The sequence below is a fragment of the Cariama cristata genome, unplaced genomic scaffold, assembly GCF_000690535.1.
Source record: "Cariama cristata isolate BGI_N322 unplaced genomic scaffold, ASM69053v1 scaffold21207, whole genome shotgun sequence".
NCBI lineage: Eukaryota > Metazoa > Chordata > Aves > Cariamiformes > Cariamidae > Cariama > Cariama cristata.
This window is the reverse complement of record NW_009626701.1, coordinates 1-16,803: the sequence shown is the minus strand read 5'-3', so window position 1 is coordinate 16,803 and position 16,803 is coordinate 1. Positions and strand designations below refer to the sequence as shown.

The 16,803-nt window shown below is 36.4% G+C and overlaps 1 protein-coding gene across 1 annotated transcript in view; it reads right to left on the bottom strand.

Annotated features, from left to right (window-relative positions):
• HERC1 (HECT and RLD domain containing E3 ubiquitin protein ligase family member 1) overlaps positions 1-16,249 on the bottom strand; it is a gene marked incomplete at its 5' end in the record, with an annotated part of 75,190 nt that extends 58,941 nt beyond the window's left edge. The window contains 13 exons of the mRNA XM_009704124.1: positions 1-114; positions 2,855-3,026; positions 5,191-5,311; positions 5,414-5,528; positions 7,239-7,412; positions 8,318-8,539; positions 9,737-9,928; positions 10,438-10,570; positions 10,753-10,905; positions 12,125-12,346; positions 13,590-13,715; positions 14,307-14,472; positions 16,115-16,249. The exon at positions 1-114 is cut by the window's left edge and continues 220 nt beyond it. Coding sequence (XP_009702426.1) covers positions 1-114; positions 2,855-3,026; positions 5,191-5,311; positions 5,414-5,528; positions 7,239-7,412; positions 8,318-8,539; positions 9,737-9,928; positions 10,438-10,570; positions 10,753-10,905; positions 12,125-12,346; positions 13,590-13,715; positions 14,307-14,472; positions 16,115-16,249 — 2,045 coding nt within the window. The remainder of the gene's footprint in view (positions 115-2,854; positions 3,027-5,190; positions 5,312-5,413; positions 5,529-7,238; positions 7,413-8,317; positions 8,540-9,736; positions 9,929-10,437; positions 10,571-10,752; positions 10,906-12,124; positions 12,347-13,589; positions 13,716-14,306; positions 14,473-16,114) is intronic.
• Positions 16,250-16,803: the final 554 nt, after the last annotated feature.

The window sequence follows — 16,803 nt, the reverse complement described above, 5'->3', positions numbered from 1 at the left end:
CCTGCTGAGACTGAGGAGGTGGATCATCAAGTCTAGTCCCTGTCCCAGTGTTCATCCTATCTCGATCCCGACTGCGAGCTACTTCACGGGCTGATAGGAAACATTGAAATATTTCTGTAACATGCAACACAAAAAGAAGGTCTTAACTTCTAGAAAAAGCTACATAGAATGAAATATTCATCTACATCTTGGTCCAAAAACTGCCCCACTACAAAGAATGACAAATATTTTTCCAACAGTAGAAGAATACACTAATAATACAAAGCTATAAAAGAAGTCATGCAAGCAGGTTAAACAAAGCATTTACACAATGTGTAAGTTTAAAATGAAGAGGACAACGCAATTTGACAGAACACTAAACACACTTTCAGTGTCTTACTGCAACCCAACTCCTGCTTATATAGCATCAAAGAAAAAGAGATTATTTCATGTTCGCCTTTTAGCAGATGTACATAAAGTAACACTTCTGTAAATCTGTATTCCAGACACCAGCGTATCTGTGATTCAATGCTGAAACAGTTTCAGGCTTTTATTAGCTTTGGTCAGTACAATGAAGATCCTATCAAAATTCTTAGCCTTCACTTTGCTTAATTCTGCTGCTGTCTTAGGTGCCAGATTCTTCTAAAGCAGCTGTGTAAGAGACCACATCATCTCTGTCCAAAGACCTAAAGCTCTCTTGACTTCATAATTTTAATTTTAAAGATTCAGTTCCCCTTTGGAAAGGCAAAGGTAAACCTAAATACTTCCTTCATTGACATTAACAGTTGGAAGCAGCAAGGCATCAAGGACACAAACTGCACATCAGGATCAGCTTCTCTTAGGATCTTCAGTAAAAGAATCATCATCTTCCTACTTATTCGTGCATATAACACTACCGTCTGTCTGGATATTTCTGGATACATTCCCTTTATTGTACCCAGAAACCTTGTCCAGGTAGAATTTGAGAACACTGAGCATTTGCCCAGGATAACTGCGTATCAAGCAGCAAAAGCATATTGCATCTACTGAACAGGTAACACGTGTACACCTTCTAGAACCATAAATCATCTCACGAATGTGCACTTCAACTCCATAGTACACTTTCAGGAAAGTCTACTGTATTGTGAATGTAATGACACATCATATAGAAACTAAAGGTGTAACATACACTTTGGTCTGTAAGATCCCAAACAGGAATATGGGACTCCTAATGGGGAATTATAAACACTGTCAGCAAAATAGGTGATGACAGCAGAGGCTGGAAAAAAGATAAACATTCTAACAGTATCCAGAGGAACAATATTTGGAAAAGAAGAAAAAAATATTACGTATCTATGGAAAATATTTCAAGTCAGCCAATTTTATTTTTCAAGCCACATACATTCTACAGTAATTTTCAAAGGTTAACATGATTTCTGTTCTTGAGAACACTAGGGTAACAACAGAAAAAACAACTGAGTCTGACCATATGTTGCTTCATTAAAACTGGAAAAATTAAGGATTAACTAACCCCATTGAGCCTGATTACAAGCCCAAGTTACTATAGCAATAGTTTGCCAAGTTCACCTTTTTCAAGCTATCTTCTGAAGATTTACACACAAAATCACAGAATGGTTAGGGTTGGAGAGGACCTCTGGAGATCATCTAGTCCAACCTCCCTGCCAAAGCAGGTTCACCTACAGCAGGTTGCGCAGTTCACCTACAGCAAGCTGCACAGGATCACTTCCAGGCAGGTTTTGAATATTTCCAGAGAAGGAGACTCCACAACCTCTCTGGGCAGCCTGTTCCAGAGCTCTGCTACCCTCAAAGTACAGAAGTTCTTCCTCATATTCAGGTGGAACTTCCCGAGTTTCAGTTTGTGCCCATTGCCCCTCATCCTGTTGCCAGGCACCACTGAAAAGAGTCTGGCCCCATCCTCTTGACATCCACCCTTAAGGTATTTACAAGCATTGATGAGATCCCCTCTCAGTCTTCTCTTCTCCAGGCTGAAAAGACCCAGTTCCCTCAGCCTTTCCTCATAAGGGAGATGCTCCAGGCCCCTCATCCTCTTCGTTGCCCTCCGCTGGACTCTCTCCAGTAGTTTTTTGTCTTTCTTGAACTGGGGAGCCCAGAACTGGACACAGAACTCCAGATGTGGCCTCATCAGGGCAGAGTAGAGGAGCAGGAGAACCTCCCTCGACCTGCTGGCCACACAGTAAAGACTGAAGCAAAGGCAGCATTCAGTAACTCCACCTTCTCTGTATACTCCGTCACCAGGGCACTCACCTCGTTCAACAGTGAATATGTTTTTTAGAAAACCCATGAAAAAGTATTGCAAATAGTGTACAAATACCAAACTCTGACTAAAACCTCCACGTTTTTAAGCGATTCAAGAAGACATACTCAAAGATACAAGTGAATTCCAACTCAGTCAGCCCACTGTTATCAACAGCAGTTTTGTTTCCAAGCTTCAGAACGTTACCCTTCAAAGCTTATTACATATGAGAGAACACATATAAACACAGCAAGAATTCTATGTATAAATACTGATGAAAACTCAGAGATCTACTGAACGGTAGTTTAGAGAAAACAATATGAAACCTATTGGTCTTGTAGACAGCGCATATAAGCAGTGTTGGTACATGTCAGATGCCCTGAAAACTGCCCATAAAGGCAAACCACTTGCCTAGTATTCACATTCCCTTGTATCAAGAGACTTTTCTGACCCAATAAAAGCACTTGACCATTTTATAAAAATAAATTTCTCACAATGTTTAAGCAGACAAGTCTTTCATAATCTTAAAAATAATTTCTCCATTTTACCTCTGAGACAAAAAGATATTGTTGTTCCAAAGCATATTACATTGCATTATTGACACACATAACTAGTACTTACTACCAGCTGTCATAACTTCATGTTCTCTTTCCTCCTCTTCATCTTCTTGTTCTGGGTGTCCTTCTTCTCTGTCACGTTCTGCCTGCTCCTCCATTTCTGCTTCTTCATCAATTGTACGAGTAAAAGAATGTTCTTGAGTATCAACATCAGCAGATTCTTGGTTATCTAACATCTTTATTTAAAAAAAATACACGTACAATGAAATTAATTCTCACTAAAATGAAAGATGAACATAAAAGGACATAGGTATTTAATAAGGTTTTTTCCCCATCAAAAAGATACTTTTGATATTGTGTGAAATAAACAAAAAAGACAGTTGTTCACATTCAAGGCTTTAAATACATAAGTTGGAAAATTTGATTTTCCTTTAGCAATCATTACTCAGATTATTTGCAGAAAAATGTCTCCTTGTAATGCTTGTTTAGACTTCACTGTCAAACTTTGACATTTCAGCAAAGCCTTTAGCAACCACATGCTGTTGTCTCATAAAATTTTCTCCCTTTAAAAAGGAGATTTATCATATTCATGTTTCTTCACACATTACTTCTATAGACAAGATTTTGTTACTTAAAGCGATACCAAATACGTTCCTGTTTTTATTCTTAACAGTCCTGAATTTGCAGGTTTTTTCCTCTCTTTTATTTCAATGAAATTAAACAGGTGCAGACCCCAAGATCGAAGATTACCATATGAGGTGCACAAGAAGAATAAAAGTCTTACAATTTGAATTTAAAAAATATTTTTGATTGAGTGGATATATTTGGGTTGATGCTTTCCTTCAATTTGAGGATTTAAGTGCTGACCAGCAAAATACTACCTAATAGACAATTCTCCAATGCAGCAAACAGCTTTAGACAGTCTGAAGAAGGCAAAGCTTTGAATATAAACTATACAGTTACATTAGAGGTTATAAAATACTTTAGAAGGTAATTAATCCTACAAATCTTGGGCCGTACACATCCCACCAGCATAATTCATCTGTCCCCTCCTGACAGTTTTCCTTTCCAAAAAACCAGAAGGTCTTGGTAGCAGCAGATCATGGTCACCATTTTTCTGGTGCCTCTTATTTGCTCTCACCATTCTACTACTAAGCCTGTATATACTATGCAAATGCAAACCAGCTATTTTTTTCCCCAATAGTATTAAATCCAAGATCTCCCTCTGAAGCAACAAATCTACTGCGTACATTTAGATTTGCTGTATTGCACCTGCACAATAAGCTTGAGGATTTCCAGGAGTAATGGTCCTTATTACACACAAACAGTAGACAGTACCTGTGAGCACACGCAACAGCTATAACATGAACATGAAGCAACAGATTTATTAAGTGTTTAGAAAATGACCACCCTGCGTGTGCTTGGTGAGGCAGAGAACCACCAAGCTTAACGTATGCATACTGTCCTGTGTACACACACTACTCCCAATGCTTTCAGAAGTGCTGAATCTCTTGCAGATACGTTCGACCCCTACCATGAGAAAGGAAGGGGCAAAGACACTTATCCCTTTAATATTAATTCAAAGGAGGAAACAGACGTACATGATTTTAAAAAGCATCACTGGTGATTTACAATATAGCTGAAGAGCTTCATAATCCTGATGCCACACGAGAATTTCCTTGATTAAAAATATCTCACTTGTAGATTGTAAAAAGCAATTAAAAATCCAATCAGAGATACCCTACTCCTACTTTAAGGACTATCTTGTAATGCCTAACAGTCCCCAACCTGAATAATTCAATGAATACTTCCATCATGAATTCTGACCTGGCTTAGTAAAACGATTCGGAAGTTGCCAACATGTTAGTTTCAGGCCCAGTGCTATCATGTCTAACATTCATGTCAGGCTGACAAGGACAAGCAGCCTTAATGTTAGGCCTAAGAAGATAATCTGGCTGGGAAGGAAGGATAAAGAGGTGAGTAAACATGGAAGGGGAAGGGAGAGGTAGAGAGAGGGACAGAAATCAGAGGCCCAGATAACTCAGTTGAGTTCAGGAATGGCAGCCAGACTAAGCTGTAGCCTGGTCAACACAGCTAAGCAATCCACATCAAAGTTGTAGGCTTCTATGGTACAGCATACTAGTGCTAAGTTTACAGGTAAAACTAGGCTTCAGGCTGTGCTTGAGTCAAATACCGTCAATCCATCATTTGCTTCAATTGATTTAGTATCACATGTACTACAGACTAATTACATATTGCCCATTTTCATTTGAAAACTCCTGAAAGTTTTTCAACAAGGTAGAACACAAATACCAGCAAAGCATATAAAACTGACATTATGTAATATTTTCTTAATATACAGTAAAGCCTGAAGAACTGAAAAGATATTTACAGTCTTACCCATCTGTCTCTTGAGGATGATCTAGTCTGAATAAGTTCCATGTTCTTGCAGGCAAGCAAGCGACTCCGAACTTTATATACACAACGGTATACTTCTGCCAAGGCTTTGCCAGGCTGGTACCTACAAAAAGAGAGATACAAAACAGAAAAAAAAAAAAAAATCATACAACCTTTCTTTTAAAAACTGAAGTTGAACTTTTAAAAACATTTCTAAGTTACTTGCCTGCTCTCACCACAAGCTTGACTAAGTAAACTTGTATGTTTCAGAAGAGCTGCAAGAACAAATCTGGACACAGTATCTAGGAGTGATTCATTACTTAAAGTTGCAGTATCCCAATCTGAAAATAAAAAGGATTCATCAAAACTGGCTACTGTTTCCAACAAAGCAAATGTATTTTCAATGACATAAAAAAAAAAAATCTTCACCCATTTAAATCTTTCAATTTAGAAGTAGTTTTAATGCCTAAGAAATAAGTTTAGCATGAATAACTCATAAACACACTGCTTACAAATGTATTTTGGTCTGCTCAAGGTGCTTAAGCCTAACAGTCAGCCAAGGGTGTGCACACAACTGCCACCAGAGATTCAAAGAGGTGAACTTAAGGGGCAACCTTTCTTTCAAGCACAGAGACCGAATTGGAGCTCCTCTCTTTACTGAGCCACTGATTTACATGGAACTTGTTTAGAAACACACCATATTTGAGACTTTCTTCTCTTTTATATGTGGTTGAAATCACATTCAAGAATTATTTCGCAGACTCACTTACAATGAAAAAGCCTTATCTCCAGTAGGAAAACCAACTATTAACACAAGCACAAGCTTAAGCACAAGCTTCACTGCTAATATTAACAGAAGACATCTTCAACATCTCAAAATTAAGGTTCATCCAGTATTTTCAGAAACTGACGTTTTAATTTCAAAATAATTTTTCCCCACTTTAAAAACAACCATTACAAAAATAATATTGTTCTACTATGAAATAACCAAACTGCCAAGCAAACCTCCACAAGGCATCATAATTTTTCATGGAGAAAAAAAGTATTACTGTCCCACTTCCTTAAAAATATCTTCATAATATTTTTTCTATTAAATATTATCTATAGATACTTGCAAGCTGCAGTAGAAATCACAAAAATTTGCCTGGCTACATACAGTTTAGTCTAACGTACTTGCTCCTCAGCAAGTTCCATTACTTTACATTTGATGTTATGCCAGCTGTCACCATACAACTTTCAGTCAGCTTGCATTGTGAACAGAGCAGAACCACATCAACTTCTAAAACACCTGATTCCATAACCAAAATAATACATATTAGCCCATTCATCTCAGATTTTGCAAAGAGACAACCAGTGTTTTTTACTGGAATTCCTACTTTTGTGGAATTCTGCAACAGAATTCTCTGTGTTGCTCTTAACGGGCACACACCACCACCATTTGCTGTCTTCTTGATCTGGCCTAGCTTGGCTAGAGCTAGAGAAAATTATCTCTGGATCCAGGACAGAGTTACAGTACAACTGCAATGCTTAGTGGATCTCATTAAAAGTAATCCTGGGAAGCTTGAGCAGGAGCCCAGATTTTAGGCAATAAGCATGAAGAATCATTAATATTGTAAGGCCAGCCTCCTAGAGACTTGAAAAACAAAAGATCACTTACCCCTTCATCCCATTCCTAACATATTTTGCAAGTTCCTTTGCCATCCCCCACCTCCTCCCCTTCTATTTTTCTTTTTAATTCCAGGTTTCACCCTGCTCCACCAAGAAAGCAGAAATGCCAACAACTGAGTAAGCAAACAGGAGTCTCTTTTTTTCTAGCTTGGAGGGAAAAAGAACACTGAACTACATGTTTGCCAAACACCGGAACCAATGTCAAAAATAAGTAACAGAAAAAGCAAAAGAAAGATTGTGGAACATGACAATAAATTATGTTTATCATGTCACAGAATTAAAAGTCATTGCCAAAGAAAATATAGGATTCTGCTAAGCATGTAGTTGAAGCATGCAATATGCTTTTAACACATACAAACACGCACATATTTTCAACATCTTACCTTTAGTAACAGCATAGTCTTGCATACTGATCCAGAGGCTCCTTGCTGGCTCTTTTGTACAACCCAAGGCCAAATCAACATAGACAGTAATCTCTGGTCTCAGCTTATAATCAAATGGCTTCTGTTCCTCATTTCCAGATAGGGCCACTTCTAATAAGGAGCTCATGCATTTGTCTAACAGAAGGGAAATGCCTAAGAAATTCAACTTGGCAAATTCTGAGGATTACATGCATCTATCTAAAAGCGTATAAAACAGCTTTCACTCTCCACTTAACTTAAAATAAAAAAATCAAGACATTTCATTGTTCGACTACAAACTCACATTAGGTAAGGAATAAAGTGACTTAGAGTTACAATTTATGTAAAGCCTGTGAAGATTTAGAAGCATTATCTAACTCTGCTTCAATAGTGTAATTCTGTATCCTTAATTCTACCTGAACTATATAGCCATACGCTTGCAATGATTGTAAGGACCTATTTCAAAATGCTACGTCATGTAAGTAAGTCTTGAAGTAGTCTATTCAGAATCAGAGGAAGGAGGAGATGTGAACTAAGAGGAACATGCCGCAGAGAAGTAGAAGCAAGTGCATTATTCAGATAGGAAGGGATGACTAGAAATACTAACGCTGAGTCCTGTTAACACTTCTGGTAGATCAGAAGGGTTGAAATTTGTTGTTGGTAGTATTATTTGTAATTAATAAAAATTCCACTGTGTAAGTAGAATACAATTTACGATAACATTTTTCAAAAATTAATATGAACAATGTAGTCCTTGGTATGTCTGTTAAATACTGAGCATCTAAGAGTAAAACATTTAAAATTAACTCATGGAAGTCCGTATTACTTCTTTCACTGAGAAATTGCAGATTTTTTTTCTTCCATATGTGTTTCCAAGACCCTGTGTAAACTACAGCATACACTTAAATATCCATTTTCCAACTTTTTGTATTACTACATAAATAGACAAGAATGCTGAAAGACAAACCCTAATTACAGACTTATTCAAACATAATCTGATATTTCAAAACTGAACACAAATATCTACAATGACAATTAGACACTTGCATTTAACAGCTTACCTAAATGAGGAATATCCATTTCTACTCCATCACTGAAAAGTGGTGTTTTCAACCAATAGGCTGTATCTTGTTCCTCGGGGGACACTGGAGGTCCTTGAAGCATGCCACCAAGACACCGCCCAATAAGCAAAGCCACAGTTCTCTCTAGATCAACAAGCCATACCCAAGACTGGGCAGGCTGTGGTAAGGGCACTCCAGCAGGATCAATTAATTCAGGTCCACCTAAAAGTATTAGCAATGAATTGTCAAATTAGTCACTGTTGCCTAGATGTTAAAAACAATTCAAAAATTAGTAAAATTAATGGCAGATCTTATTAATATTTCCCAGTTAATAGCAGATTTGCCCCTCAGTCAACAAACTGTAAACTGAAGAAACAGCAGTTAGGACAAATAGATCGCTTAACATTACAACTTCAGCAGCAGCAGAGGCCATCACCATTCATGGTACAACTGTTCATATTCAGGGAAGTAAAGGCCCTTTTAAACTCTGCCCAAGCACCTATTTGTCCAATACACATTTCCTCCTGTTCTGGTAAACACACATAGATAAATGATACAAGTGGAAACAGCACTCAAATGAAACGGAAAACTTTGCCAAAAACATTAATGAAAAATTCAATGTATGAAAAATAAGTATAGCACACCTCCTATCACAAATTTCAGTTGCTTTACCTCTAGTTTTATATTTCTATTTCATTGGCACCAGAAATATCTGGTGGCACACATTCAGGAAGTTAGCAGGTAATTCACGATTTTAAGTTAAAATTCTATTACATCACAAAATGGAAAGTCAAAGTAAAGGTTGGACATACAAGTAATTACATCATGACAAAATTATCTATTAGTTGCATCAGGGGAAGTTCAGACTGGACATTAGGAAAAGGTTCTTCACTCAGAGGAGAGACGGTCATTGGAATGGGCTCCCCCAGGAAGTGGTCACAGCACCAAGCCTGTCAGAGTTCAAGGAGCTTCTGAATGACGCTCGTAGTCATATGGTTCAGGTTTACGTAGTCCTGTGAGGAGCAAGGAGTTGGACTAGATGATCCTTATGGGTCCCTTCCAACTTGAGATATTCTATGATTCTAAAATCAGTGTTTCTTTTACAAATAAAGAATGGTATTTTCATGTATTACAAACTCAGTATTTTCAGTTTAATATTTACTTCTCATATTGCTCTCGGATTCCCATTCAAGTCAATATACATTCTGAGTTGACAGAATAAAGAAGTTTCCCTGCGGCTCAAAATATTTCATAGCAATGGATGCTAATACATTTAAGAATTTGAAAAGGAGATGTAGCAAGACACCTATCTTAAAAAAAGGAAAAAAAAAATTTTAAAAGGGAAAGTTAAACTTCCACTACAAAAAGGTGACATGTCATTCTTTATTTTTTAGATTAAAAATTAGTTATTACACTTACCATGAAGTGGCCACTGTAATTCTTGATCTTCTAAAAGAGCTGCAGCAGGTAACAGCCTATTAAGACGATCTAAAGGTGGCAACAGATCTAGCAGGTAATTCAGCAAAGGCCGAGCTACTGACACTGGCAGTAACAATAGTGAGTTGACAATCTGAGAGAGCATACTACCAGCAGCTGATACATAAATTACATCTGCAGAGAAAAATAAAAAATCCTGAATTATAGTTAGTTATATAATTATATTCCAAGCACAACTTAACAAGTCAGAAAAAATTGCACAAAAAAGACCTCAGCTGTCTCAAAAGTCTCAACTGTACATGTTGAATTGGGGGAGGACTTGTTTAATAATTATTAAACTCCACTCTATATCTCTATATGTTACTTCCATGCTCTTCACTAATCGCAAAAAAAAGTAATATTAAAGAAAGAAATCTAGAACTAATGAAACTGAAACAACAATGCACAGAGACAATATCCTCTCTATTCTGTATTTTTGCTGTACACAGAATGTTCTGTTGAAAACATGAACTATCCTTGGGTGGACACTTAATCCCCTCCTTTGGAGGAAACTTGGGATGTCTACTTTACACAGATATAGGGAAAATAAGGTATTCTATTCTTCGAATCTAAACAAACAAGAACTGCCCTAAGCTTATGGAGCCACCATCACTGATTTTTCCAGTACTGATTTTTCCATTTACCTCTCAGTTTTTCCCCAACACTACCATTCCAAGAGCTTTCCTTAAGCAGTGTTGCAGAACGGGAATAGATATCTGTAGCATGAGGCAATAAGAGCTGAAGGTGTTTGTGAAGCAGTGCCACACTGCTGGAATTCTAGAAGGAAACAAACAAACATAAGAATAATCCTGTAAATGTATTTGAGGGTTTCATTATTGAAACCAGTTTAGCTTTCAAACACTCAGAAGATTTTCAACATGAACTTTACAACATTCTGGTGCTTATGCACATTGAAATAATGTTTCCCCTCCTAAATGATCAAAATCAGTGAAACACACCTCACTAACACTGTTGATGTGGCAATAAGCCAGCAACTGTTTCTGCAGTGAACATAAAAGCTCATGAAGATGAGCAGGTTGGCTGTTTTCTGATGATGATGTACCCAGTAAAAATTTATCACTGTTTTTTTCCAGTTCTCCAAAGGCTTGGTCCTATTAAGACAAAAAGGTCAAAAAAAAGAACAATTAACTCCATCTTCAAATGATATAATACTTTACTATCATCTTAAAAAGAAGCTTTTTTACCTTTACCCTGTGCACCTGTAATTATCAAAGAAATTGATGTCAAGTGGATCATGGGATAACCAAATTTGAAATTACAATCATTTAGAAAGTCACAGTAGTGACTGTGGTAACTGTCAAGCAAACATTTCTAGTCTCAAAAGGGTATTTTCAGATGCAGAAGTATTTTTCATTCAACTCACCAAGCATAACTGGATGAAAGAGCTCACTCCCCACCCTGGCCCCCAAATCACAGTATGTTAAAATAAGTAAAAACCCTTTAGGATGTATTGTGGGCTGATACATTAAATATTTCAGATTAGAATCCCTCCTTGCATTATCTAGGTAGGCAAAAAAAGCAGTAGAAGGCAGATGGCTGCTTGACTGTATTCTGAAATCTATTGAAAAAACTGAGTTAGTTTCAAGTAGAAAACTCAAAGTAGATAGATCAATCTAGATGACTGGCGGACGTCTAGAAAAAAGAACAACAAACTACCAACCTTCACCCAGCAGGAGCTAGAGATACTATGCCACAGAAGTAAAAATCTCTGATTTCTTTTTGCTGTTATATTTAACTGGCTAGTTGAATAAAAAGGTGAGTCAGTTACTTGCTCTTACGCTCACCTAAACTTTAAGAACAACAATCAGTTTGACACGCTATATATATAATAAGATGGCCAACCTGTACTTGCTGTGCTATTATGAAGTAGTTACCCTAATGTAGTTAAACGCATTCATGTTTCTGGCGTCTCTCTATCTTTCTCTGGTGGCTGAGATTATATTGACAAAAAGGGTTCCATACAATCTACTTACTAGATATGTTACATTCTATGTTCCAAAAAATTTTGAAGCCAAAGTAAGAGCAATAAAATACTTCAGTCTGATATGAAACCATCTTCATTTACATAAGCCAAGTTAAACAATAAATACCACTATAATAACATTAGAACTATAATGTTAGAGATGATTTAACTCATTTTAGTCCATTTCAGGACAAATACATATGGTACTGCTACTTTAGATAAACAAAAAGAGCACCATTTTTTGAAAGTGGGGAAAAACTCTTAACCCTTCTAAGTATTCAAAATTCATTACCATTTAAAAAAAAAAACAAACAACAAAACACCAAAAAAACAAGGCCTATACATACTGTATAAAATCCCAAATTTCTTAGAAGAGTTTTCATTAAGATTTCAGCTAGATGAGTATCCGGATGACTGCTCTGGACAGCATACGTTTGATCAGAGAGATTTCCATAGCTGATACATAATGAGGAAGTTTCTGTGGCATCAGACGGTGAGCTATAGCCGAGCAGGGAAGCTACATGGGTGTGATCCTGCAAGCTTGTCAGAATAATATCCAATTGCATTCTCTAAAGAAAGATGTTTAGACACAAAAAAACCTCTTTGTTAATGAAGATAAAATAACGAGCTAAGAAGAAAAAAACATCAGGCATAGTTACACAATAAAAATATCTTAATGAAACATGAAAATAAGCTGGAGGACATGATAAAAAAAATCCACTTTTTCCTGCAGATTTGTAGTATTAGAGAACAGATAAATATACCAAATTAGATGACCATACCTAGTAAAAATCTGAGATTAAGAGAGAGAGATATAAGACAGCGGACCAAATGCTTTCTCCAGTTTGTTCTAATTATCTGACTATTCGGGGAGTGGCAGGGGCAATTATTCTAATCTATACGCAGGAAAAAGGAAAAGAGTAAAAAGCAGAAAAAGCATACATTAGACCAAGGGAGGTGGTCACAGTAATGACCTTCGATTTCAGTAGTGTTCCCCACTGTTGCTGGTTATGAATCCTGAAAAACCTAAACTTGTTCTACCCTAGTAATTACCAGGGGTTTTAGTTTGAACCGGCACTAATCTTCAGAAATCTTTAGAAAATTAGAATCAGAAGACTCTTCTTCGCAGTTTCCGTATCAGTGTAAACCAGTCTACTCCACAGTGTATAAAATAAAGGATTTGACCAGGATCCTATGTGTACAGAACCAAATAATAGTTTCTCTCATTTTTAAATCTCAGACTACTGCTAAAGCTTCAGTTCCTACTGCTCTCAAGGACAGGAACAGCTGTTCCTTGAATTTCTTTCCTTCCATTTGCAGGACACTGGGCAAGTCTACTAACTGGCATTAATTCCTGTTCTTTATGTTCAAGAAAGAAAAAGAAAGAAAAGGAACATCCCAGTGATCTTTGCAAAGTAGGGTGATATCCATGTAGGAAAAGCATTATACAAGTATTCTTCCTAGAAAACAGTTACTTTTCTGTTACCGAGATTTGTTAAATCAGGCTAGTATTCAAAAATATCTAATCTTTAAACTTGTCTACATACTCTAACACAGCAATTCCTAACCATTCTGCATTCAGCCTTCACTTGAGAAAACACATAGTGCTCCCTAACTCTCTAGAATTTGATTTAGCCAGGCTACCTACAGATTTTGTTAATTTGGGCTTTGCACTGCATCTCACCAATAACATGCCTGCACCGTGCAAATGAGGCTCACCCCACTGTTCAAAATGTTCCAGCAAAAAAACCAAAACCAAAAAAATCCAACACAACTGCTTTCAAAGCACAGCATATTTTTACTTGACCTTACCTGTCCTTTTGATAAGCTTTCCCATCTATCAGGACCTTGGGGTAGAAGAGAATGTAGCAATTCCATTCTCTCTCGCAATGGAGGAAGTAGCATAGTCGCTCCTACTGAGAGAGTCTCAATTACAACCTAAAATTAGAGTAGCAGAAAACACTTTTTCAGTGTGTGTGGGGAAAGCATCAACTCAACTGTACCTTTAAGAAATACAGTACATCACACATGATATATGCAAAACATCCACTTAATTTCATTTAACATCAGAATCCTATCACACAATAGCACATTAATCTTTTATTCTGTGACGCAAAGATATGCATTGAAGGAGTGAAATGAGACCAACATATTGTCAAAACAATAAAAAATTCTTTGCAAGTTGCTATTTCCTGTAAGAGTACTATCATATGAGAAGTTACTTCAGTAAGTTACTCAATCCCAACGTTAACATTTTAGGCTTGCTATTACAAGCCATAATAATTAAAATGTTACAAAATAAAAGCAGCTTTTTGAAATTCTTATGCAAACATTATCCTCTGCTTTCAGATCATAAAAATGATGGTGATTAATTTTTTTATCTTTAATGAGTAAAAACTGGTAAGTCAGAATCGTGTTCATCACAGTGCCAAGTTCAGAAAGCCAGATAAATCTCTAATTACATATTCAAAGAAAGAAAGAAAAGAGAGTAGAAGAATTTTCACATGTAAACAAAAAAGCATTACTTACTTCCTGAATTTCATCAGGGACAGAAGAGTCCATCAGTCTAAACAACAAATTTCTAAGAGGACCAGCTTGCCGGCCAAGAATGCTAGTAGCTACACCTCCAGCCAGTGCAAGTGCAAGATGATTAGAGAGCAGCTTCAAACACAATTTAAGAAAATTGTGATGTTCCCTGTAAAAAGAAATACATCCCTGTTAATCTCTCCTATTATTAGCCTTACTCCCTTTCACTTATTTGTGCACTAAGCTTTAGCTCTTATTTGATTTTGCATATCAGAAGGATAAGTAAATTACAACTAGGACTTTGAAGAAACTCCTCTGAAAACCTACTGCCAACCTGCTTAGAAGAACAGAAAACAAAACTAAATTAGGAAAAATGTCTTTGTGGACAACAGTTCCAAGACGCATACAGTTTAGAAAAGTAGTCCCATGGATTTAGGAGTATAATAATCAGATTAAAAATGAAAAGTTAGGATATTAGTTTCTAGTCTTCTTAAAAAATTTGAAAAACTTTGTAGTAAGGAAAAAAATTCATAAGGACCTTTGATATTTATAGTGTTTTTTGCAAACATCGGTGAGGAAACATTCATGCTTTCTTATTTTACAGCAACGCATTTTAAACATCACCTTTGGTGAAAAGACTCAAATCTGGAAGCTGTAATAAGGACTACCGATGATTTGTCAAGAAGTTGTTATAGTCAACGTGGCACTACCAAGACAGGCTTAGTTTTGTTGCATTTCATTTTCTGGAGCACCTTCCAGAAAAGACAAATTTGTGGAAATGCATAAAGGCTCCCCAAATCCAAAGCAAGGAAAAAACTTCTTGAAAATGTATTTCAAACCTAAGTGACATTTCATGTATATGAATCTAACGTTTGTGAGAAGCAGCTTGCATTTTCAAAACTAATGGAATATCTTATCTTAAAAAATACAATAAAACAAAACAACCCACATGGAACTCATCATGAAATATCCCAAATTGTCCACTACTAACCTCTGTCTGCATCAGAAACAAACTGCTGTAACCGTAATACTAGGCCTCATTACAAAATTTCATAGCCAATCAGTTCCTGAAAAAATCAAACTGCCTTTCTCCATTTTGTTCATTCAGATGGAAAACAGTTATGCTACTTGATATAACCTGAACAGAGTCATACATGACCTTTAAAAAAGTCTTTCATGCATTCTGAAAAACTTCTAGCTCTCCAGAGGTGATCAGAGACCTTGAGCTGCAAGAAGGAAAGAGCCTACCCTCACATGCTAAAAACACTTGGAGAAAAATATCCTAATTCCTTCAATAGAAACACTGTTTTCTCAGAGCATTGATCCAAACTCAAAATGCAATGGCAACTATACATCTCCTGGTCTGAGCATCATACATGTGTTAGTCAATAACTGAATGTATGGATTGATGGTTTATCACTTGAAGAAGTTTTCTTTCGCTAAACTTATTAGTAGATTAGAGTCAGTAAGCATCCACTCAAACTGGTTACTGGAGGAAAAACTGGCAAAGCAGAAATAATGTGCAGAAATAGTAAATGCATTTCAACTCTATAGAAAAAAGTGTTTTAAAGGATAACTCTGAAAAAAATATTTAATTCAGTGTGTAACTAAAATAAATTCCATACAAAAGCTCCTGCTACCTTTGGGGCACTGAAAACCTCCTGTGTTATACAAACAAATGGCACCTGAACAAGCAAATAAACCAGGCTTATGCTTGTTAAAGAAAGACCAACCAGTAGTAAGCCACACACCACCGCTGTGAAGAAAAAAAAAATTTATAAAAATCTGTAACATGCATATGATGCATATACCTTGATGAAGGAAAAGGAAGAGGGGGAATTTCACTGTTAATTTTGTCACAGTAGTGCTCAAGAAAAGAACGAAGGTGTGAAAAGGTACTTTCTTCAAGGTCTACACAATAGGGTCTGTGCCATGCCACAACTTGCCTGAAATCAAACATCAAAGTAAATTAAACACTGAAAATATTCTAACTGCTTTAATAAATAACAGTTTAAGCAGGTTGAGTACATGCTGGACTGAACCAATTTTCTTCTTAGAACAAACTACCATGATTGAGGCAGACTAAGATTCTGATCCTTGAAGGTATTTTCTGCTCTCTTTTCTGTAAAGTTCTTTACAAATCAAGCACACTTAATTTATGAGTAAAAACACCTACAATGCCATAAATATAAAGCCATATGTATTTAATCTGATTCGTGAAAAAGCTGAACAGTACTCACAAAGTTGGTTTTAGTACAAATGCCAGATTATAAAGAGACTTTGATACAATACAGAAAGAATTCAAAAGGGGTAGTACTACTTAGTACTATGTCAGTCTCACTATTTTTTAAGTGATTTTTCTAAGATAGCTCCCTTTAAAGTAGGGCATTTGAAATTCTTCCTGAATTATCTTTCAAACATTAAATTTTTCTATTCCTTTGTGTTAGTCCATATATAAATCTGAAGTTTACTGGTTTACTTTAGTCACATGGGAGAAGGG